This window comes from Nannobrachium achirus (genome assembly GCF_963921795.1).
Source record: "Nannobrachium achirus genome assembly, chromosome: 18".
NCBI classification, from domain to species: Eukaryota; Metazoa; Chordata; class Actinopteri; order Myctophiformes; family Myctophidae; genus Nannobrachium; species Nannobrachium achirus.
This window is the reverse complement of record NC_137825.1, coordinates 59,175,224-59,199,748: the sequence shown is the minus strand read 5'-3', so window position 1 is coordinate 59,199,748 and position 24,525 is coordinate 59,175,224. Positions and strand designations below refer to the sequence as shown.

Sequence of the window (24,525 nt, the reverse complement as noted above, 5' to 3'; positions counted from 1 at the left end):
CATCTCGTGTATAATATTGCTTAAATGCCAACCTCACTCAGTCACCTGAATGTCATTATGTTGATTAGCAGGTCAGGTGTTTGTTGATGCCAGTCAAAGCCCGATGCTGATGCCATCGTTCATCTGCATGAGACACAGATAGGCTTTCATTCTGTCTGCTGCCTGTCAGGCCTCGGCAAAATCACAGGCTACTAGTCTCCACAGTGTGTGTGTGAGAGAGAGAGAGAGAGAGAGAGAGAGAGAGAGAGAGAGAGAGAGAGAGAGAGAGAGAGAGAGAGAGAGAGAGAGAGAGAGAGAGAGAGAGAGAGAGAGAGAGAGAGAGAGAGAGAGAGAGAGAGAGAGAGAGAGAGAGAGAGAGAGAGAGAGAGAGAGAGAGATATTTTCCCAAGCTGTATCACAATACACAATTTTATCACGATTCTTTTTCACATTGGTTTTGATGGTTATTTTATTTTCAAGTTACTTGACAAAAACTAGACTCTCTGGGTTCCTTTTGGGAGGTCTAAATTGAACTTTACAAGTATGTAACTCTGACAGTATACAAATGAAACCAAATCATTTGGTTTCATTTGTATACTGTCAGAGTTAAGTGGAGACCTTGACATTTTAAAGTTTGAGAACTACTGATTTAGACCAAAATGCAGGTTTAAAATGAATTCTGCAATGAATCTCTGTATTAACGATTCAACAGGATTTTTTACAAGGCTCCCTCAATTGTATCACGATATATACGATACCTCTGAAAAGGCATATCGTCTCGTCTCAACGATAATTATCACCATATCACCCACCCCTAAGAGACACATACAGGAAACATTTGTCACAAGCCGGCTACGGCCACAGTTTATGGTGGATTACAACATTCATTCAACAGTCATTCACTGGCATCTCTATTCTGGGGTGAACATGAGCAAGCCTATAGATCGGTGAAGAGCTTCGGTGTAGAGCAGGGGTCTTCAACGTTTTCAGGCCAAGGACCCCTTAGTTGAGAGAAAGATGAAGCAGGGACCCCCACAATCTGTTCAACGCCTCGCAGCGCGAGGCGTTGAACAGATGTGAGCTTGTAGATTTGCTATTTCTGGCTAACGTTCTCTGAATATGGACGCTAGGGTTCAAGTGGTTAACTCATTCTGTGCCAAATGCCAAAATGGCTCCAAGGTGCCAGGATTTTGTGTGTTTTTTTTATTTTTTTTCCCCCCACAGAAACAGACACAGTTGTTGTGATTCAGTGGCAAAAAGAATTTTGTCAATCAGACAAATGGTTCCAGAGATAGAGCTGTTTGAATGAAAAAAAAGTGTCCATCCACTAGAATGGACACACATGAACACACATTTTCTCAATCAGCTAAACGAGGGAGCGAACACACAAACAGAGAAAAGCATCTCTCTGATCTCAGGTCATTTTGACATCTTTAAAAAAAAAAAAAAAAATGTTTTTTTTCCCCTATACAAAAAACACAAAAACCGTCATAAACCGTCATTGGCACCCATGAGTTAATATAAAAAAGAGGGGAAAAAAGTTTTGTCCCGGACCCCCTGTTGAAGACCCTTGGTGTAGAGGGTAAAAAGTAGGTGGTCTAGTATAGGCCCCTGGGGCACACCAGTCAACAAGGTGTATAGGGTTTATTTGGTTTTGTAGCTGTTGCCGGGAAGTCAATCTTTAAATGTAACTGGCAAAAGAAATGTTGACTTTTTTTTTTTAAAAGAAGTGGAAAAAAGTCACAAGTGATCATTTGTGTAAGTTGCTCTAAACGGTAGTACTTTAAATATCAGCTGTTTGTGTGACTGTTATGCTTTGAGGGTTAGCGGTGACCTTTGTGGACACCACTAATCTCAAGAAGGATTTCCCTGGATCCTTCTCATGTCCTGCACGAGCAATTACACCTTCTGCCCTCTAGGGGGCGCTTGGGGCTTTGGCTTTCCACAGTTTCCAGGTTGCAAAAAGTACTACAAGTGCTATTCTAGTAGCCTCGGATACCCAGACTTTTATTTTGGCGATACTATTCTAGTATCTAACACTAAACCACTAACCTGATGAGCAGGCCGCTGCCTGGCATGGTTTTTCCCCGCTGCGTGCGTGCGTGCGTGCGTGCGTGCGACCGTGCGACCGTGCGTGCGTGCGTGCGTGCGTGCGTGTGAGAGACTGTTAGCTAGGGCTGTCACAATTTTTCATAATCGCCTAATCGTGTTTTTTTGAAATAATCGTGATTATTTTTCATAATCGTTATAATGGTTTCCATGTTGAAAAATGTTCATATATTTTGAAAAAAGTCAAAAATAGCAGAACTACAAGCTCACAACGCGTAGCATCGCGACGCGTTGTGAGCTTGTAGATCGGCTATTTCCACTATGAATGTTATATTATTATTATTTGTCAGTTTTTACTACACTTAACCCTTTGAAGTTCGCACCAAGAAAGAAGCTGTCAAAAAATTATTTCTTTGCATTTTCTAGTCCCTTTAGGCATTAATAACAATAATCAATTGTTTTTTTTACAATACACCCCCCAGTTATTAAAATATAAGCCTCTACCAAATGGTAGACATGTCGTTAATGTTAAAGGTGCATTTAATAGGGTAACATTTTTAACTGATAGCTATAGAAATGAAACTTCTCCAGTTGATTACCGGTACTTACATTAAAACAAACAAAAAATGTATTACAAGTTTTCTGATACTTTATTTTTAAATATGCAAATTATGCATTATATGCGCAAAAATGCCTAATTTTCATGTATTTTGGGGACATATATCTGAAGATTGGATAATGGCAAATTAAAAAATATTGTTTCATTTTCTTGACATATTAGTGACAAAACAAATATCAGATTATGAACTTTAGATAATATGTTGAACTTTGATAATTAGGGTTGAATAGGTGAACAGGTGTACTGTGTATGTTGATTGGACACTCTTTTACCACTGACAGACATCTCAACCATTTGGTAGAGCATATTTTTTAAACAAGAATAAAATCTTACTTTTAGAACTATTTCAGCATACATTATAATGACAAAACATTCAATGTATCATAATAACAACAATGAATGAGTAGAAGTTGTAATTATTCATAGTAAATAGTATGTTTTTAATACTTTAGTTTTACTTGCACTACCTTTACCATCAACGGACACATCTACCGTTTGGTAAAGCATGTTTTCAAAAAAATATTTGACCATTATTAGATTTATTTTTATTGCATTTTGTTACATATGCATGTTCAGTAACATCTCTGAGATGATAATATGTAAAGAGAATCCTCCTAGCTTTGAAATTCCTGCAGGAGAGAGCCAAGCTGTCAGGAGTGTTTTTCTTGCGTCAGATTTCCTCTGTGTCACATGACTTGGAAAGCATGGTGTGTGAAGTCACTGCACCCTCAGGTGGATATTATTGGCCATCAAACAACTCAACCAAATGGTAGAGATGGCTGAATGAGGTTGAGTTCATTTCAGCATTGTTTTCAATGAGAAAAATGGACTTAAAATGTGCTCTACCATTTGGTTGAGAGAACCATCAAAGGGTTGTAGGTCACCCCCAAAATGACTTATTTTCTATTGATTACTCATGCCATGGAGACTTGAGTTCAATAATATTTGTTTGTATTTGTCGCATTCTTAAGACAAAAAATATATATAATAATTACAGTAAATGTACCCCCATTGATTCCGGATGGGGACCCAAATGGATTCGGGTCCCCATCCGGAATCAATGGGGTTACATTTATTGTAATGAAAGTATTGTCTTAGAAATGCGACTAAAACAAACAAATGTTATTGAACTCAAGTCTCCATGGCGTGAGTAATCAATAGAAAATAAGTCATTTTGGGAAGGCTTTGGCAAGATTGTAGTTGTTACATTCCCAAATCATGCCAATAAAGCTATTTGAACTGAAATTGAGTTGAAATAAAAAGCCTTTAATATTGCTAATGCATGGCAAGAATATGTGGCAACGCTACCTTCAGCAGGATGACCAGTGCAACACATTATTCTGCATTATTACCATTATTGTATGTTTTAACTATATATATATATATATAAAAATACAAAATAAAACAACAGATCTACAAGCTCTCAGCGTGGCACTGAGTGACGCGCTGTGAGGTTGTAGATCTGCTATTTATTTGAAAAATATAATGTAGCAGATCGCCGGGTCAAATGATATTTGGACTTGATTCTTTTAGGAAAAAACTCTTGTTTCTATGTCATTGGTTCTCAAACCTTTTCACATCAACCCCCATCTCAACATGTTATGTATCACATTTCCATGATTTTTCAAATATAGCAGATCGACAAGATCTGAGTCACTCGGATGCAGGTCTAAATGGGTTAACCCATTTAGGCCTGAACACATTATGACGCAATATTTTACGCTTTAAATATTAAAAATCACACTCGTGTGAACTGAGCGGTGGTGTGTGGTGGTGTGTGTGTGTGTGTGTGTGTGTGTGTGTGTGTGTGTGTGTGTGTGTGTGTGTGCAACAGCGCCCCTCCCTTAACATGTGTGGTCAGAAAAGGTTACTGCAGGCTACGGACACGGAGACAGACATACAGACATACAGACAGACAGACAGACCCACACACACGGCCACGTATAGGAGCGCTGTGACCACCGCTCAAAAAAATAGCAGATGAGCGCGGCTGCGATCTTGTAGATCTGCTATTTTTGAAAAATCGTGAAAATTAGAATTTTGACCCGAATCTATAAGTGTCTTTTGAATCTTTCTAAGATTTTTGGAAAAAACCTATGTTTCTATGTCAGCAATCTGGCTCGCCATCATCAAAGAAAAGGTCCTTTTCACTTCAACTGGAGCTCAGTTAGTCGGTTCTTGAGAGACTACTATGTCAGTGGTTCTCTAACCTTTTCATGTCAAGGACCCCCAAACTGATATTTATTTGGCCACGGACCCCCATCTCAAAATATTTAGTTCCAGGGACCACCCAGAAGCAAAATTTGAGTTACAAACGTTCGCTTTGAAAATACATATATTCAAAGATTTGCACACATTGTCACGACTTTTTCCAAAAATAGCAGATCTACAAGCTCGCAGCGCGGCACTCGGTGCCGCGCTGCGAGCTTGTATATCTGCTATTTTTCACTGGTTAAAGCATTCAATAACTCTAGGCCTGATTAAAGGCTTTTACATTTTCCCCACAAGACTGCCATGGTCTCTTCCCTTGATTGTAGGGATGGGACGATATGAAAGTTTCATATCACGATTATTGTGACCACAGAAATCACGATTTACGATATTATCGCGATAATCAAAATATCCCAAAACATCCATTATCCTGGGGTGGAACATTTGCAAAAAAATAGCAGATCTATCGCGACGCGTTGTTAGCTTGTAGATCGGCTATTTTTTGGCAAAGAGATTTGGTAAAAGAAGGTGAGAAAAAAAGACTGTATCAAGTACGTATATTATAAGTACGTTTTACCAATTATAGAGGGTTTAAGTGGTACCGGATATGCAGCTCGGCAAATAAAAGGTGAATTGATCCCATTGCATGACGGAGGACGATATCACGATAAATGAAATCTCCACGATACGATTATTGTGAGTGTTTTTTATCACGATAAACGATAATATCGCTTATCGTCCCATCCCTACTTGATTGCCATTCAGTTTTGTCACCCATTTGTACCAAAGAGCCCCTTGTTGGGGGTTTTCCAGATCTGCTCCTCATGAGCTTATTATGGCCCAGGCAGTCACCTTTAGAGTACAGCACTCCACGTCCTCAAAGCACTGACACCGGTGCACTTTTATTGGCATCTCTAATTATTGATGCTCCTCGTTTTGGACAGATCACAACAAGGCTCTGTCACCGTCCCCTCCCTGTAACCAATACTCACTTTCATGAGCTCAGGTAACCACTTATTCCCCTCTTAAGAAATTCATACCCCCTGCTGTTATCCTCTTATAAGGTTACCTACCGCTGGCTGTTTGCATCCACCCCCTCACGCACACGCACGCACACACGCACACGCACACGCACACACGCACGCACCCACACACTAGGGATGAGACGATATGAAAATGTCATAACACGATTATTGTGACAAAAGAAATCGCGATTTACGATATTATCACCGTAATCTAAATCCATTATCCTGGGGCGGAACATTTGCCAACAAATAGCAGATCTAGCACAAATAGCTTTGCGACGCGTTGTGAGCTTGTAGATCGGCTATTTTTTGGCAAAGACATTTGATAGAGAGTGAAAAAAAGACTGTATCAAGTACGTACGTATATTATTAAGTACCTTTAACCAATAGAGGATTTAAGTGGTGCCGGATATGCAGCTCGGCAAATAAAAGGTGAATTGATCCCGGATGCATGGCGATATCACGATAAATTAAATCTCCACGATACGATTATCGTGAGTGTTTTTTTATCACGATAAACGATAATATTGCGTATCGTCCCATCCCTAACACACGCACACACGCGCGCGCACACACACACACACACACACACACACACACACACACACACACACACACACACACACACACACACACACACACACACACACACACACACACACACACTTGCACGTACACACGCCTCCCTTGGGCTTCTAAAAAAAGTTCTTGGCCTCGTCTGATCCCTTTTTGTCGTGAATTATTGATGGGAGAAGTTTTTCTTTTGTGCTCGCGGACGTAGCTCATTACTTCATTACTTGGAAAGGCCCGTCCCCGTTCCCCTTCAGATTGATTGATGGGGAGGAGGGACAGGCTCCTCCCTCACCTGATTTTGGGATTGACTTGATGACTTTTTTTGGCTCAAGTTTGGATGTCTCTTTGCGGAGCGTAGAAGACAGCTCCTCTCTCGCCTAATTTGACTCCTAATTACTGCACGCCTTTTTTTCGGAGACAGCTGCTTTATTTGTGTTAAGGACTCGCTCTCTAATTGTAAGTTGCCTGCTTTTCAGACTCACTTGCTTGCTTTTCGGTGGTACCATCACGGTGCACCCGGGGGACCCTGAAAAAATGCCTCTTTGACATTTCTTCTATTTTTCCCAAAGCGCAGTGGGCCTCCTGTTAACCTTTTATAGCAGTTTCTGCCGTATCCTTCAGTCTAGACACCTTCCAAGGCATACCGTAGCCATACAGTCCAACCTCCTGCTTTCTTAATATACCGTGCATCAAATTGGTGTCAGAGGAACCATGGACTACTATATTTTTCCCCCAAAGTGCAGTGGGCCTCCTGTTAACCTTTCATAGCAGTTTCTGCCGTATTCATCAGACCACTAGGAAAGGTGAGAGGAGGTAGGAGTCGAGGTGGTTTGGACACCGAACCAGAGAAGAGAAAGTTCCCAGGAGATAATACCAACCAGGTGCTCTAGTCGTTGTAACAAAACAAGGTGATCGATAGCGTCAAATGCAGCACTAACATCCATCAGAACCAACAGGAGGAAGCCCGGGAGAAGTGGGTAAAAGGGGAGGGGGCTCACGCATGGCTTCAGAAACGAGGGTCTTGTCCACTGCACCACATCCTAGACGGCGTCCAGACACAGACACCTTCCAACGCATAGCGTAGTGGTACAGTCCAACCTCCTCCTATCCTTAACCTTCTATATCCCGCGTGCCAAATTGGGGGCAGGAGGAACCATGGTGGCCGGGGCCGGAACCGGGCCGCACTACCACGAGGAGCTGCTGTTCTACGCGGCCTGCGCGTGCATCTACGTGGCCTGTGTGTGTAACTGCTGGGTGGTGTGTCTGTGCGTGTGCGTGTGCCTGGAGAACAGGGGCTGCAGCAGAGGCGCTGCAGGCGGCTGCGCTGGCGGGCAGGGCATGCGTCTGGGCAGCAGCTGGCGGTGGCAACTCTCCCGGGCCATGAGGCTGGCGCTGCGCTGGTGTCGGCGGTGGCGCGCCTCGTCTTCGCGGAAGGCCAGCGGAGCAAGGTTGTTATTATAGTATTATGAATAACCAAAACTAAAATGGTATTAACCCATTTAGGCCTAGGATTATTTTATGCTTTAACTATTGAAAAAAAAGTTGATGTATATATGAAACAAATACTTGCATTGGATTCAAAATCATTTAAAATCCCTAGTCTGTCCCCTCACATGCTACTTAAAGCAGATTTCTGGGGGGTATTTCTTTTCCTTTTTATTATAGTGTATAGTAAGTGAATGAGACAAAACCTTTCAGCAGCTGTCAGAAATCCCCCTAGGGATTTTGCAAATGGAATCATGGATTTTCTGATTTGCTATACTCTGAAGTTTCCAAAAATATATTGTTTTCATAATCCCCCGAAAATTTGAACGAACCTTTCATGTTGGAACATATCAAACTGGACTAAAGTGTTGTAACCTTACAGCGGAGGTGGAGGTGGTGCATGTTGGTGGAGGCCGACTCTGGGCCAGACGTGGAGCTACTGCAGGCTGCTGCTCAAGTCTCTCTACTACAACAGCCTGTGCAACTCAGACACCATGCTGGACGCCGTGTTCGAGCCCGTCTACTGGATCGTGGACAACGTCACGCGCTGGTTTGGAGTGGTGAGTACACCTTACCACCCCCTGAACCCATTAAAGGACAACTCCTCCCTAAATCACTTCTAGGCTAATTTTCCTACTTGTATTGATCCAACATACTGTCCATGGGGTCTATTAGGCACAAATTCTCCTGTTGTCCAGTTTCCCCAGCAGAACCCAGCAGCTCTCATAGCATAGAGTGGAGCCCATAAGCCTATCGCTTTTACACTATTTGTTGTGGTCAAAAGTGTTTTTTTTTTCTTTTTTTTTTTTTCATGAAACTGTTAATATTTGTCATTACAAACACATATATGCCTTGGTTGTCCCACACAAGCCACCAAAATCTCATAAATCATGTTTTGGAGTGAGCATTCGGCACAACTGCCAATCAAAGTGACTGTACTGGCCAATCACAGGGCATCTTTTCCGGGACTTGGTAAAACATATAAAAGCATAACATCTGTTTAGCAGAGTGTGATGGCTTGTGTGGGACAACGATGGCATGCATGTGTTTGTAATGACAACTAGTAACACATTCATGAAAAATAAAAACAATTTTGACCACAACAAATAGTGTAAAAGCGATAGGCTTATAGGCTCCACTCTATGCTATGAGAGCTGCTGGGTTCTGCTGGGGAAACTGGACAACAGGGGCATTTCTGCCTTGGATCAATATATGTAGGAAAATGAGCCTAGAAGTGATTTAGGGAGTGGTTGTCCTTTAAGACCGCCTGAGGCCCATTCTAAAAAATGCCTTCTAAATCCTGACCTATAGATTTTCTGATAAATAGTCACACTTTGAGTTGAGCGGTGCTATTTATGAGTTAATTCCATCTAGCCAATCACAGTGCGTCCTGTGAAGCTTGGCCAATGGGACCGCTGGGGGTACAACGATCTTTGAGCCGTTTGTGCCAAGATGTGGGCCATATGTTGGAGCTTAGCTATATATGATATTTTTCTATACTATATCATTTATTGCATTGTATACTAGGGCATTAACAAAAAAGTCGTTAAGTCGACACAGTCGACTTTATTACACAAGTCGACTTCCACCAGAGAAAGTCAAAAGTTGAAAAAAAAAAAAATAATACATTCTATTGTGGAAATAGCATATCTAAATGCTCACTATGCCTCGCGATGCGAGGCGTTGTGAGCATGTAGATCGGCTATTTTCACAATTTCTGCCTCTAATATTTGACAATTTGGACAATGTTAGAGGTATTAAAAAGTCCTTAAATTGTCACTTTAGAAATGTGCAGATACCCTCTATACACTTAAACTGTATGTTGGTTTGTTTACTGTTGAGTGAGAAAACAATGTTTCACATTAACACTTTGCCGTCCGAAATAGAATGGTTGTTGGTAGATTAGCCGTGAAATTTCTATTATTGTATTGTGATCTGAGACATAATATTATGTTTATAAACATGAGCCCGCCACCCCTCCTTCTTGGACAGCGCCGTTGTTTTTTCTTTTTTTTTTCCCCCAGGTCATTAGCTCACCGTGATTTTCTCGATCTCCGTTGGGATAGAGTGGTGGTTTTGGCCGAGCATCGATCTCCCCGTGCGTTTCGCGTGCGCGATCCGCGCGCATAACGATCCATGCATATAGTCCAGGAGTGACTGAACAGTCGATGTGTCCACTTTGAATAGCCTAGCACCTAGCACTCCAGCTCTGCTAGTGCTAACGTCCAAACAACAAGTGGGTGGGAGGAAGGAAGGCTGAAGAAGGAAACGCCATGAGAGTCACTTCTGTTCATGTCAGAGCAGCCACGAGCCACCGATGGACGAGTGGTGACTAGGGAAGGTTAGACGATCGCCGATTTTCGGATGAAAATCATTTATTTCGGTAAATACGGGAAAGTACGGGAAAAGACGATTGGCTGCCCCTCCCCCCCTAGGAAGTCCGATATAGTACGGTTTTAATATTAAGGGGCTCCCCGTGGCTTGGAAAGGGTTAAGTTAATCATCTGGGTGGGGACCCCCCAAAGTAATTGGGGGGGGTCGTGTGTGATGTGATGACGTCATCAAACGATAAAGTCAACTTCAACTCAACTTTTTACTGTGTTTTACTTGAAATAATCACAAGTCGTTAATGCCCTATTATATACTATATGCTGTACATAGCAAAACTACACACAGAGGTTCCGGATTGTTCCGGGTCAATTCATTGTTTTTCCTTCGCTCCGCACGTCTCTCTCTCTCTCTCTCTCTCTCTCTCTCTCTCTCTCTCTCTCTCTCTCTCTCTCTCTCCTCTCTCTCTCTCTCTCTGTATACCCCTCCCCCTCTATCTTCTGCCATCTGTCTCTCCCCCTGGCTGTCTGTCTGTCTGTCTGTCTTTGTCCCTGTCTCTATGCCCTCTCACATCTCTGTCTGTCTGTCTCCAGTGGCGTCCATTCAGAAAAAGCTAAGGTATGGCAACATGACTGGTGTCTTGCACGCGCGCGAAGACACCAGTCATGTTGCCATACCTTAGCAACAGGCATGATACATTTATTTTAAGAAGTACATTTTATTTTTTCCTCCGTTTCTATGGTCTCATGGGCAGCCTGGAACAGTTGATCAAGTGCAGCTATAAACTTGCCATGTTTATAGCTGCAGCTGACCTGCAGGACCTGGGAATATACCATTTTGTCAAGATGGGGAGAATACAAGTGTGGAGAATATAATTATGATACCTTGTTAACACATTGACCGCCATTTTAACATTCACTGTAGGCTCCCCTGCCATTTTGTTTAAGCATTTTCTTCATATTTAGACATTTTTCCTAAATTCCCTGTTTGCACGAAAATGTCATACAGTGCATGGATTAAAAGAGGACATCCTCTAGTCTCTCCAAAAAATATTTTTTTGTATGTACGATGTAGCAATCTAGAGTTTTGGCCATTTCAAACCCCTTGTTTTTTCAAAATCCAGGTGGAAATTCAAAATAATTGGAGTTATTGACCTTTTTGTGAATGATCTGTTTTCAAGTGGATAACTCACTTGAGATGTGTCTTTATGGCTTCAGGCATTATCAGATAAGTGTACTAATGTAATTATGTAATAGGATTTATTTTTAGAATTTTCTGTTTAGAAAAATGCAGAGAAAAATATTTTTATTGGCTATATCTGACCAAAAAACTCACATACTATATTGCAGTATTTCTGTGAGTATTTCTGTGAGCCCCCACTTGGGGGCGCTTTCTCTCTGTCTCTGTGTGTCTGCTGGTTGTCTTTTGCTCTGTACAGGTGCACACACACAAATAGACATAAAAGGGGGCATGAGTCTTTTTTCTAACATGTCCTAGAATGTGAAAATAGCAGATCTACAAGCTCTACAAGCTCAACACATCGCTCTGAGACTGTGACACATTGAGAGCTTGTCATTCAATTTTATATGAGATACTTCAATGGTTTCCAGTGGAAATAAGCTTAGTCTTTTCATGGATCTCCTTTTAGTAGACCTTGTACCAGTGAACTGTACCGTCATGAAACTGTACCTTTTCCTATGCAAACTTCTAATAAAGTCTTCAATCAATCAATCAAAGTCGAGCTTGTAGATCTGCTATTTTCACATTCTAGGACATGTTGGAAAAATGTCTCCCCCTGCCCCTAAAAAAATCCTCTGCACTGCCCTGCTAAACAGCTCCTCTGCGTCTTTGCTCGTTAGTAACGACACTAGTTGATCTCTTGCTTTTTGGGAGGAGCGTGGTGGGGGAGCGTGGGAGTTTTGGTGGTGGTCCGTGAGAAGTGTTGGCTGGAGACCAGGCAGGGTAATGAGAGGACGGACCCCCTTCCAGGGACCACTTCACTTGTCTCTGACTCAACTGGATCGCGTCGTGAACTTTATGTAATCGGGCAGTTTTATTGATTGATTTTGTAAGAGTTGATTATCGTGTTCCCACTGCTCTGCGGAGCGAAGCGTTGGGCCCGCGGACCCCCTGTTAGAAAGCCGACCAGGGACCCCCCTTTGCAAAGGACCGCCTGGCGCCAATGGCCTGCTTGGCTGCTTGTGGACCATTACAAAACAATATATTATAGCCTGGATATATGGATTATAACCTGTGGATTCTAATCAACCATCATCATTCTCAGGTATGTTTTAGAAGCATTTATATGGCGAATTGGCGATAATTATTTTGTATCTAGAGAGAGAGAGAGAGAGAGAGAGAGAGAGAGACACAGATCTCTGAATCAGAGACTCTGATAGCACTGTGCTGATCAGGACAGGGGGACCACTGAAACAGACAGTGGTCCGTGGACCACCAGCCAGCTAAGAGATGTTCACACACACACACACACACACACACACACACACACACACAGCTGTTCTCACACTTTTTTTTTCTTCTCTTTTTTTTCCGCCAGCCTTGTGTGCGCAAAATGCGTCACTGTGCCAGTTCACTGTGGGTTATGGGGAGATTTATATGCATTTGTATTGCAATTTATACATTATTACAGTCTTTTTTTCAAACACACTTACTTTGATGTGTGATATTTTAGGTTCTCTGTAAGATAAAAGGATAAAAATTTGTCACGAGCTGGGGGAGAGTGTAATTAAACATTACATTATATAAAAGCAAATTCTCGGGACTATCGGGCCTGGCGGGGAACGACATTGGGATTTTCTCGGGACTATCGGGGGAGGCGGGGAATGAGTTAAAGTGACCATTTTGTTAAATGTTGCATTTGTAGTTATTTTACTGTAATTTAACAACATAATAACCAGCACAGATAGACAAAGAGACATTCATGGATTCATATTTAAAAGTAACTTTTATTTCCCCCCCTGGACCCAGGGTATGGCAGCTGCATGAAAAACTCACAATAATCGTATTGTGGAGATTTAATTTATCGTGATATTGTCCTTCGTCATGTACTGGGATCAATTCACCTTTTTTTTGCCGAGCTGCATATCCGGTACCATTTAGCATTTACTGTAAACCCTCTATAATTGGTAAAAGGTACTTATAATATACATACTTGACAGTCTTTTTTCACTCTCTATCAAATGTCTTTGCCAAAAAAAAATAAAAAATGCTGTGAGCTTGTACTGCTATTTTTTGGCAAATGTTCCGCCCTAGGATGGATTTTGATTGTCGCTATAATATCGTAAATGGTGACTTCTCTTGTCACAATCATCTTGATATGAAATGTTCTTGTGTATCTTTATTCAGACTAGGGCTTTAACGAAAAAGTCGACAAGTCGACTCAGTCGACTTCATTACAGAGAAAGTCACCAGAGAAAGTCGAAGTTGAAAAAAAAAAACGTTCTATTGTGAAAATAGCTGATCTACATGCTCACAACGCCTCGCGATGCGAGGCGTTGTGAGCATGTAGATCAGCTATTTTCACAATTTCTGCCTTTATATATTTGACAATTTGGACAATGTTGACGCCCCTGTATGTCTGTCTCTCTCTCTCTCTATGTGTGTGTCTCTCAGGTGTTTGTGTCTCTGGTGGTGGTGTTGACGGGCTCTGTCCTGGTCATAGTGTACCTGTGTCTGCTGCCGCTGGTCCTCAGCACCTACCCGCTGCAGTGGATCGTGTGGCACCTGTGCTACGGCCACTGGCTGCTGGTCATGACCGTCTTCCACTACTACAAGGCCACCACCACCGCCCCGGGGCACCCGCCTAAGGTGCTCCGCTCACTGTCCAGTGTTGTTTTTGACAACACATTTGGATTTTGTTTTGTCTTTTTAATAAAATGTTCATTTAGTTTTAGTCATCATTTAGTCACCTGAACCATTTTAGTTTTAGTCTAATTTTAGTCGACTGAATATCATGAGATTTTAGGCGACTAAATCTACAGACGATTTAGTCAACTGAAATGCATTTTGGCAGGCCTTGATGGCATCGTAATGACTGATTTTACACTTGGTTCTGTGCTGAAAATAGCAGATCTACAAGCTCTCCTCCGCCTACAAAATGATGTCAGACTACATACTGTGTAGGGCTCGAGCCTGTGGTCAGGTCACCTCCCACATTCCCAAGATGCCCCATGGACATTCAGCAAATAGAAGACATTACCGGCTTATTGTGTCTAAAAATACATAATTAGCCACTTGTACGCATGTCCCCACCCACTGAAATAAAAATATGTAAAATCGCTTGAAAGCAGTAAATGAAAATGTTTCAACACATCTTTTTTTGTGTTGTTCCAACAAGTACTATCTAAAACAAAGTTGTACTTAATGCATGTGAGCTTTTTAGTTTGTCTATTAATCTTTCACGTTGTCTCTCAGGACAAAGCAGACATCCCGTCGGTGTCCATCTGTAAGAAGTGCATCATTCCAAAGCCAGCCAGGACGCATCACTGCAGCATCTGCAACATGTAAGGAACTCTACATCAACGGGCCCCTCTTTACATCACTATTATATCGTCACTGTCGGGCAGAAACTCCAAGTTTCAAATGTGTACATTTTTTCTCAAAGTAAAGTCCTGCTTCATCATACAAGGCCGTCACACAAAATTAGTGAAAACAGCAGATCTATAAGCACACAACGCCTCGCGGTGCGAGGCGTTGTGTGCTTGTAGATCGGCTGTTTTCACTAGTTTACAAAGAAAAACGGTTTTGGACATACAAGGTTTCCACCCGACAACGACGATATCATTTTTGTTTTCCTATAATGGCGGCAGCCATTATAAAATACCTTGTCTGTGGACTTTTCCTGAAGTAACCCTGGGTTAAAACTACGGATGCAAATTATTGATTAATTCATTAATTGATAGTTGATCGATTAACCAATTCATTGATAAGCAGCGTTTTTCGGGACCAAATGGAAAATTCTTGCCTGAAAACATAATTGCCTTGATGTATATAGCCTAACATTAACATTAATTAAAGTGTCAACGAGCTTCAGCTGGACACAGGCACACAGACCTCTGCAGTGCTCTGCAATCTGTCTTTCTCTCCAGAAGCCCTTGAACGTGATGAAATGTGATTAAGGATTGCTGTGATTATGTTAAGCTCACATTTGATATATATATATATATATATATATATATATTTTTTTTTTAAGGTGGTTGCCAACATCTTCTGAATATATTGTGAGAACAGTACTTTAACAGGCATTCCACAGTGGTTTTGTGTGTGGTTGATGATAACATAATGAAATGTTCTTTGTGTTTACTCTTTACAGGTGTATTCTGAAGATGGACCATCATTGTCGTATCCTTTTAACCAGTGGTTGTCAAAGAGAGGTCCAGGGAGCCCCCAGGCCAGGGGTCTTTGAGGGGTTTCCCGGATGTCCCCTGCTAAATTACTGATAGTTGGGAACCAAATGGACCTTTAGAGATCTGTAACTCTGAGAGTGTACAGATGGGACAAAACGTGTCTCCTTGAACTTAAACAGTTTGAGAACCCCTGCTTTTAACAAAGAACAGACAAAAAGTAGGCCACCTATTTCAGGCACGTGCACACATAGACATCAAAGGGGACTTGAGCCCCTGCCCTTTTAGCCGTCTGTAAAAAGTGCCCTCTCCAGACCATGAATGCAGTTTTTACTGAAATAAATGCAAATGCCCTCTTTCCATGCCATACCTGAAGCTAGCATTTAAGAGAATTGCCTTGTCCAAACTCTCCTGAACTTTAATGCAGCATCTTATTTTGAAAGAATTGCCCTCTCTGTGTAGAAATCCATGCCGTTACGCCACATCTCCAGTATTGACTTGATGATGCTTAGTTCAGTGTGGTATCAAGCACTGAAATAGCCGGCCCACAACGCGTCGCGCTGCGACGTGTTGTGAGCTTGGAGGTCTGCTATTTTCCATATTTCCACCAAAAGGCCCTTTTAGAAATGTCAGCCCCTGCCTCTCTAACATTCACTGCACGTCCCTGATCTATTTTATATCTCTGGATCCGACCGGTCGTCAACCTTAACCCTTAGCGCTCCCAGCCTGGCTGAACAACTGCGTGGGTCATTTCAACCACCGCTACTTCTTCTCCTTCTGCCTGTACATGACGCTGGGCTGTGTGTACTGCAGCGTCAGCTGTAAGGACATGTTCCTGGAGGCCTACGACGCCGTGGAGGTGGGTGGGATTGTTGTGTGTGTGATGTAAGGGTGCAACCATTAAAGGAGTAGTTCACCCCCAAAATGACTTTTTTATCTATTGATTAGTCACCCCATGGAGACTAGAGTTCAATAATATTTTTAGTTTTTTGTCGCATTCCTAAGACAAAAATGTGATAACAATAAATTTACCCCCATTTGTTCCGGTTGGGACCCGTTTCGAAACGGGTCCCCATCCGGAATCAATGGGGGTAAATTTACTCGAATCAAATTGTTTTAGGAATGTGACAAAAAACAAAAAATATTATTGAACTCTACTCTCCATGGCATGAGTAATCAATAGGAAAAAAAAAGTCATTTTGGGGGTGAACTACTCCTTTAAGGCCCATTCCCACTGGGCCAGATAAAAATATGTGTTTCTCCATTCAAGTGGATGCTGCTAAGATTCAGATATAAAAAATATCTGTGACAGATATTTTTTGTATTTGAACCATCAACCTAACAACGGCCCATAACCTCTTATTGCCTTGTTTAAAACCTTTTAAAAGGGGCTACAAATAAATGGAATAAAAGATGAGGAAACAACTGGGGATTAAAAGTAATGCATTTAGCGGTTAATTAAATAAAGTGACACCAGATTAAAAAGTGAACGCCGTACTGTACCTTCCGGCTTTATTCAACTGGCAGGGCCGACTGTAGAAGCCAGGGTGCTGAAAGGGGAGCACAGTAAAGAATATGTTGTCTTGGGGTTTCGTGTTTTCCACGGCTGGGTCAGGAGAAGGCCTTTTACCTGGTAGAGATGGGACGATATGAACATTTCATATCACGGTTATTGTGACAAAAGAAATCGCGATTTACGATATTATCACGATAATCTAAATCCATTATCCTGGGGCGGAACATTTGCCCAAAAAATAGCAGATCTACAAGCTCACAACGTGTCGCGTTGCGACGCGTTGTGAGCTTGTAGATCGGCAATTTTTTGGGCAAAGACATTTGATAAAGAGTGAAAAAAAATATATATACTACGAAGTACGTATATTATAAGTACGTTTTACCAATAGAGGGTTTAAATGGTACCGGATATGCAGCTCGGCAAATAAAAGGTGAATTGATTGAGTGCATGACGTGTTTTTTTTTAAGGCTGGGACTTTAACTGATTAATTGCGATTAATGAATTACAGAAATTAACGCTATTAAAAAATGTACGCATTTTAATCGCACCACAGAACCTTCAGTTTCGGCATACCGATCATAGCGATGCACCAACCAAGAAGAGACAACAAACACAAAGGGAGAACTAGCTGATCAGAGCGCTTTGCTTGGTCCAGTGGATGTGAAATTTAGATTAAAAAAACTCACTCGTTGATTCACTCGTACAACAAAATTTGGTCTCAGGTCAAATATCGATGTGCGATTAAAATGTGATTAAAATGCGATTAATTAATCACAGAGCCTGTAATTAATTAGATACAAAAATGTAATCGCATCCCAGCCCTAGTTTTCTTATCGCGATAAACAAAATTAATATTGTGTATCGTCCCATCCCTACTACCTGGCTGTTGATTGTGAGACAGATTAAGGAGTAAGCCGACGACTGCAGCCTCTGAATAGTAATTGGGTTGAATGGTCACAAGGCCAAGATGCCGAACCCCCGGGATCGCCTTACCACTCTCACTATCATGTTGGGACATGTAACTTACCCATGTGGTAACCTGCCCCCTTGAGTCCATGCCAGGAGCAACACCCGGGTGCACAGTGGAAGACGTCTGGGTATCGGTTACATATTTGGCTGTCAGTCAGTGTAGTCAGTCGAGTCTTGAACTCTCATTCAGGCTTTCTGCGAGAGAAGTGGATGAATTATTATTAGTTCACAGTGCATCCTTGCCAGTGTTGGGGAAGTTAAAGTAACTAACAGTTTGCTGTAACTTGCTGGTAACTGAGTTACATTGATATTTATGTAACTCGTCAAGTAAGTTAGAAATTACAAGAAGTTACAAGCGAAGTTATAATTTTACATTTAAGTTTTGTTAAGATTGAAATCAAATGTCCTCAACAGATCATAATGTTCTTTTTTAACTTTATTTTAGGAACACAGATGTTTACTAAAGAAAATGTCAACCTTTTTGAAATAAAACATAAAACTCAGTTGAGAGGCATATTTCTGCTGGCATGTGACTTTTTTGTAGGATATTATATTTTGTTTCATGTACACCAAATGTACATTCTCAATTTAACGCTGAAAAAAAAAGTAACTCAAGTTACTTTTTTCTATATAATTTGAAACTTTATAAGTTGCATTTCTCCAGGGGTATAACTTTAACTTGATCAAGTTACTGCCATGGTGAGTTGCTTGTAACTGTACAAGTTACGCTTTCAAAGTAACTTCCCCAACACTGATCTTGCACAAGCTCCTCTCCCTCCTCTCCTCTCATCCGGTAGGATTAGGAATAGCACACTCGCGACCCCGATACAGCTGGTTTGGTTTCCATCCTACCAGCAAGTTAATTACTTGCACCTGGTGCCCTTCCAATTCTAGCTGTCCAATCAGCGACTAGTTACGGGGTGAAGAGCTATCACCTCAACTTTAAGGTGATAAGCTATCACCTAAACAATGTGATAACAAGTGGAGGCCATCATAGTCTAGGGATGGGACGATACGCGATGTTATCGTTTATTGTGATAAAAAAACACTCACGATAATCGTATCGTGGAGATTTAATTCATCGGGATATCGTCTTCCGTCATGCACTGGGATCAATTCACCTTTTATTTGCCGAGCTAAATATCCAGTACCACTTCTGTAATTGGTAAAAGGTACTTCTAATATATGTACAGTATTTTCTGGACTATAAGGCGCACCTGACTATAAGGCGCACTGTCAATGAATGGTCTATTTTCAAACTATTTTCATATATAAGGCGCACCTGACTATAAGGCGCACATAATAGACGCTTATGCATCCAACAGATGGAGCTGTGCTAAAGGGAATGTCAATGTCAATGAATGATCCATATATAAGGCGCACTGTAGTTTTTTGAGAAAATTAAAGGCTTTTAAGTGCGCCTTATAGTCCGGAAAATACGGTACTCGATACAGTCTTTTTTTTCACTCTATCAAATTTCTTTGTCAAAAAATAGACGATCTACAAGCTCACAGCGCGTCACGTTGCGATGCGTTGTGAGCTTGTAGTTCAGCTATTTTTTGGCAAATGTTCCGCCCCAGGATAATGGATTTTAATTATCGCGATAATATCGTAAATCGCGATTAAAATGTTCATATGGTCCCATCCCTATCAGTGCCTCTGAAACCAGGTGGGCACACTGATTGGTCAAGATCGACCAACTTATTAAGTAGTACACATATTATGATTTAATATACAACTTACCACCCCTGCTTACAGTACAAGCGGATGGACTGTGTTTTTAGATAGTCCATTTTAAAGAATGCTAAAATGTCGCTATTGTCATTCTTATATGTGGGGGTTGATTGTGTCTTTGTAATATTGAATTACATTGATTTTATTTTTCTAGCAATACAGGATATTTCAGGAAGCCTTGGCAGCCCAACAGGGAGTCCCAGACTCTGAAATGAACATACACAATATTACTGTACAGGTACAGCTGCCAGCTAGTTGTAGTAGTAGACCATTAGCAGTAACCCACTAAATAAATGAAGTAGTTAACCCATGTAGGACAGGAACAACTCCTCGCAGTGCGAGGAGTTGTGTGCTAAGGTATGTAGTGCAGTTAGTTGACTTGTAGTAAATTCTTAGTGTGTGTGTGTGTGTGCGTGTGCGTGCGTGTGTGTGCAGGGGCGTCACACCAAATTATGGGCCCTGGGTACGAGGATTCACTGCGGGCCCCCCATGAATTGAAAAATAGCAGATATACAAGCGGTATAACACGCGGCACAGAGTGCCGCGCTGCGAGCTTGTAGATCTGCTATTTTTGAAAGTTGTGAAAATGTGTGCAAGAAACCTATGTTTCCATGTCAGTGGTGCTCAAACTTTTTCATGTGAAGGACCCCCAAGATGATATGTATTTGGCCACGGACCGCCATCTCAAAATATTTAGCTCCAGGGACCCCCAGACGCAAAATTTGAGTTACAAACGTTCGCTTACATATATTCAAGATTTGCACACATTTTCACGACTTTTCAAAAATAGCAGATATACAAGCTCGCAACGCGGCACTCTGTGCCGCCCTTGTATATCTGCTATTTTTCAATAGTTAAGGCACTAAATAATTAAGGCCCCTCCACCTTGGGCCCTTGTAACTCAGTCCAACTCTCTGATTTTGTCATATTGCGATTCAATGCAAAAAAGAATGTATGCTAATAATAGTCATGTCTGACTGTGTTCTACTGAACAGCTCCACTACAGCAGTGGTTCTCAACCTTTTCAGGCCACAACCCCCACAATAACCATATTTGAACTGGGGACCCCTTCACCCTGACGAGCACTAAGAGTTGAGGCATTACATTTTGTATAGTCTCGCGTAGCCAGACAACTATTCCACAATCTCCGAATGCTATATAGAGTCTGGAAGAGCAGCTCCCGAACGGCGAGTAAAGGAAGTAGCCAGTGCTGCACTGAACTGCAGTCCCATTGGAAACATAACAGAAACACAATAGCTCAGACAAAGTCATTCGAGCTGCCTATTCTTGTTATGGGTGTATAGTTTAAGAAAACGTTTGAAAACATCATGGAGGAAACACCAACAACACCAGAGAAAGACGAAATAAAGCCCCCAGAAATATTGAAAGGAGACATAACGCTTCCAGCAGGACATGTTATTGCTACTACACCAAGGGAGCGGTTGCGTCACATCCGCTTTATCTCGCACTCATCGTTTCTTCCCCGGTTTGCCAGACTGTATGCCGGGAGCATTTGGCCAAATCGCAGAGGCAACAGTCTGGCCACGCGAGACTACATTTTGTATAACACGGTTGGTTCTATTGTGAAAATAGTGGATGCGTTGTGAGCATGTAGACTGGCTATTTTCACAATTCCCGCCACTGATATTTGACAATTTGGCCAATGTTTAATTTGTATTAAAAAAAATGTATTAAAAATCCTTAAATTGTCAAGTATGTCGGGTTGTTTACTGTTGAGTGAGAAAACAATGATGCACATTAAGTTAATCATCCTGGGAATCCCCAGTGTTGATTTTGACAGCAAATTTTGATTTTGTTTTAGTCATAGTCTTTTGAATAAAATGTCTTTTAGTTTTAGTCATAATTTAGTCACCTGAAAAGTTTTAGTCTAGTTTTAGTTGACTGAATATCATTCAGATTTTAGGCGACTAAATCTACAGTTGATTTAGTCAACTGAAATGTATTTTGGCAGGCCTTGATGGTATCGTAATGACAGATTTTACACTTGGTTGTGTGCTGAAAATAGCCGATCTACAAGCTCACAATGCGTCGCGCTGTGACATGTTGTGAGCTTGTAGATCAGCTATTTTTAGCACGCAACATATGAGAGCAACCAAACCAAAAATGACTCTCTTCTCCACTAGTCCCTCCCTAACGTTTTAGTCTGGTTTTTTTATTTTAGTGACGAAATTGTCAATATATTTAGTCTTAGTTTTAGTCATCACAGCTTAGTTTTTATTTAGTTTTTATTTAGTTTTCGTCAGTAAAAAAAACACAGTCGACAAACATTTTTTTCGTCATAGTTTTAGTCGACAAAATCAACGGCAACTGAATTTCGATGGTAGTGGATGGAGAGAAAGGACCTTTGTCCCACCAAGACACAGCAACCAATGGGTGCGAGAGGGGCGGGAGAACGGGTGGGACTTGACAAAGGGTGAATTTATAACCCACAGGTTGAGAACCTCTGCTCTACAGCAGCTGGTCGGTGGTTGAGGGCCTTGCTCAGGGGCGTCACACCAAATTCTGGGCCCTGGGTACAAGGATTCACTGCGGGCCCCCCATGAATGTTAACTATTGAAAAACAGCAGATATACAAGCTCACAGCGCGGCACCGAGTGCCGGGCTGCGAGCTTGTAGATCTGCTATTTTTGAAAAATCGTGAAAATGTGTGCAAGAAACCTATGTCAAGGACCCCCAAGATGATATGTATTTGGCCACGGACCCCGATCTCAAATATTTAGTTCCAGGGACCCCCAGAAGCAAAATTTGAGTTAGAAATGTTCGCTTAAAAAAATACATATATTCAAAGATTTTCACACATTTTCACAACTTTTCAAAAATAGCAGATCTACAAGGTCGCAGCGCGGCACTCGGTGCCGCGCTGTGAGCTTGTATATCTGCTATTTTTCAATAGATAAAGTTATTAGGGCCCCTCCACCTTGGGCCCTAGTAACTCAGTCCCACTTTCCTACCCCTTGTGACGCCCCTGACTGTGACCTCTGTCCTGTTCCTGTGTAGAGTTACTACCAGACCCCTCCTCCAACGTACACCTTCAGAGAGACCACCAGCCACAAGAGCATCATCTACCTCTGGGTTCTCACCAGGTACACACAAACACAACGTTCCCTCAGTCATAATGGCTTCCTGCATGAAACAGAACGTTCCCTCGTATATCACTCAGTGGTCTTTGTGGTTAGAGAGTCCACCCTGAGACTGGGAGGCTGGGGATTTAACACATTTATGCCTGAAGAATAGCCATACATGTCTTCTAAATTGTTTGCGGATAAAACTGGTTCTGACCAGAGCAACTGCTATGTTACTGCTATGTTATATGGTCATTTTTGGTAGATATTGTGATCATTACTTGCGCCAGCCAGTGAAGCAAGGCGCAAGTACTGTTTTCAGTTTTGTCATTGCGTCCCCTGCGGAAGCTATCCAGACTATAAACAGGCTATCCAGACTATAAACAGGCTATCCAGACTATAAACAGGCTATCCAGACTATAAACAGACTATCCAGACTATAAACAGGCTATCCAGACATGGGCTAGAGAACAAAAGGTGCAAGTTGGTATCTCGACAGAGTGCAGTCTAGTTATTAACTATTTTTTTGCAAATATTTTCAGGACGCTGTCCATTCTAAATGAAAACTATATTATATTGTTGGTTATATTATTGCGACCGTAGGTCGCATTTACTATGAAAACCTGCAGCTTATGTGCGTCAGTCAGTCAAGCCTCATGTCACGCTCCATATACGTGTATAGCCAAGACAAAATTAATTTGCAAGTGTGACTCGTGTTATGGCAACCACACTTGCAAATTAATCCTGTTACCGTAATTGCTGGACTATAAGCCGCACCTGAATATAATCCGCACCAGCTAAATTTAGAACAAAAAACAAATGTTTACATATATAAGCCGCACCTGACTATAAGCCGCAGGTGTCCCTACTGCTTCCCGCTAGAGTGCCCCTGGTGGCCGTTAGCTGTATAAATCTATATATAAATCCTTGTTAAAGACCATTGTAAAACGAACTAACTGGCCGTTAACTGTAAAAGTCTTTATATAAGCCGCACCGTTGTATAAGCTGCAGGGTTCAAATCATGGGAAAAAAGCCGCGGCTTATAGTCCGGCAATCACGGGTAATCTGTAAATTAATTATTATCGGTTAGTGTTGCTGATAATGTCTGCATTATACAGTTTATTCATTGTGGAAACCAACATCTCAAACATCTCGCTTGCAGTAGTCATGTTGTTGCGACTTCGTCAGTGACGCTGTAATGTCACCTCCCCGCAGCTCGGTGGCAGTAGCTCTGGGGGGGCTGACCCTCTGGCACTCCATACTCATCACCAGAGGAGAGACCAGTGTGGAGCGCCACATCAACCACAAGGAGAAGAGACGCCTCCGAGACCTGGGCAAGGTGGGTTCTCAACCTCTGGGCCAGGCCCCCCAGGGGGGTCCCCAAATTGTTTTGGGGGGGGGTCCCCAGATGATTAACTTAATGTGCAACATTGTTTTCTCTCGCAACAGTAAACAAACCAACATAGAGTTTAAGTGTATAGAGGAGGGTAACTGCACATTTTTTAAGTGACAATTTAAGGACTTTTTTAGAGGGTATCTACACATTTCTTAAGACAATTTAAGGACTTTTTTTATTACCTCTTACTGCATG

The 24,525-nt window shown here is 41.8% G+C and overlaps 1 protein-coding gene across 1 annotated transcript in view; it reads left to right on the top strand.

Annotated features, from left to right (window-relative positions):
• zdhhc16b (zDHHC palmitoyltransferase 16b) overlaps nt 1-24,525 on the top strand; it is a 36,274-nt gene that overhangs the window by 7,660 nt on the left and 4,089 nt on the right. The window contains exons 2-9 of the mRNA XM_080747967.1: nt 7,749-7,904; nt 8,324-8,501; nt 13,903-14,097; nt 14,704-14,792; nt 15,602-15,630; nt 16,358-16,491; nt 22,870-22,955; nt 24,150-24,273. Coding sequence (XP_080604093.1) covers nt 7,795-7,904; nt 8,324-8,501; nt 13,903-14,097; nt 14,704-14,792; nt 15,602-15,630; nt 16,358-16,491; nt 22,870-22,955; nt 24,150-24,273 — 945 coding nt within the window. The 5' untranslated portion in view covers nt 7,749-7,794. The remainder of the gene's footprint in view (nt 1-7,748; nt 7,905-8,323; nt 8,502-13,902; nt 14,098-14,703; nt 14,793-15,601; nt 15,631-16,357; nt 16,492-22,869; nt 22,956-24,149; nt 24,274-24,525) is intronic.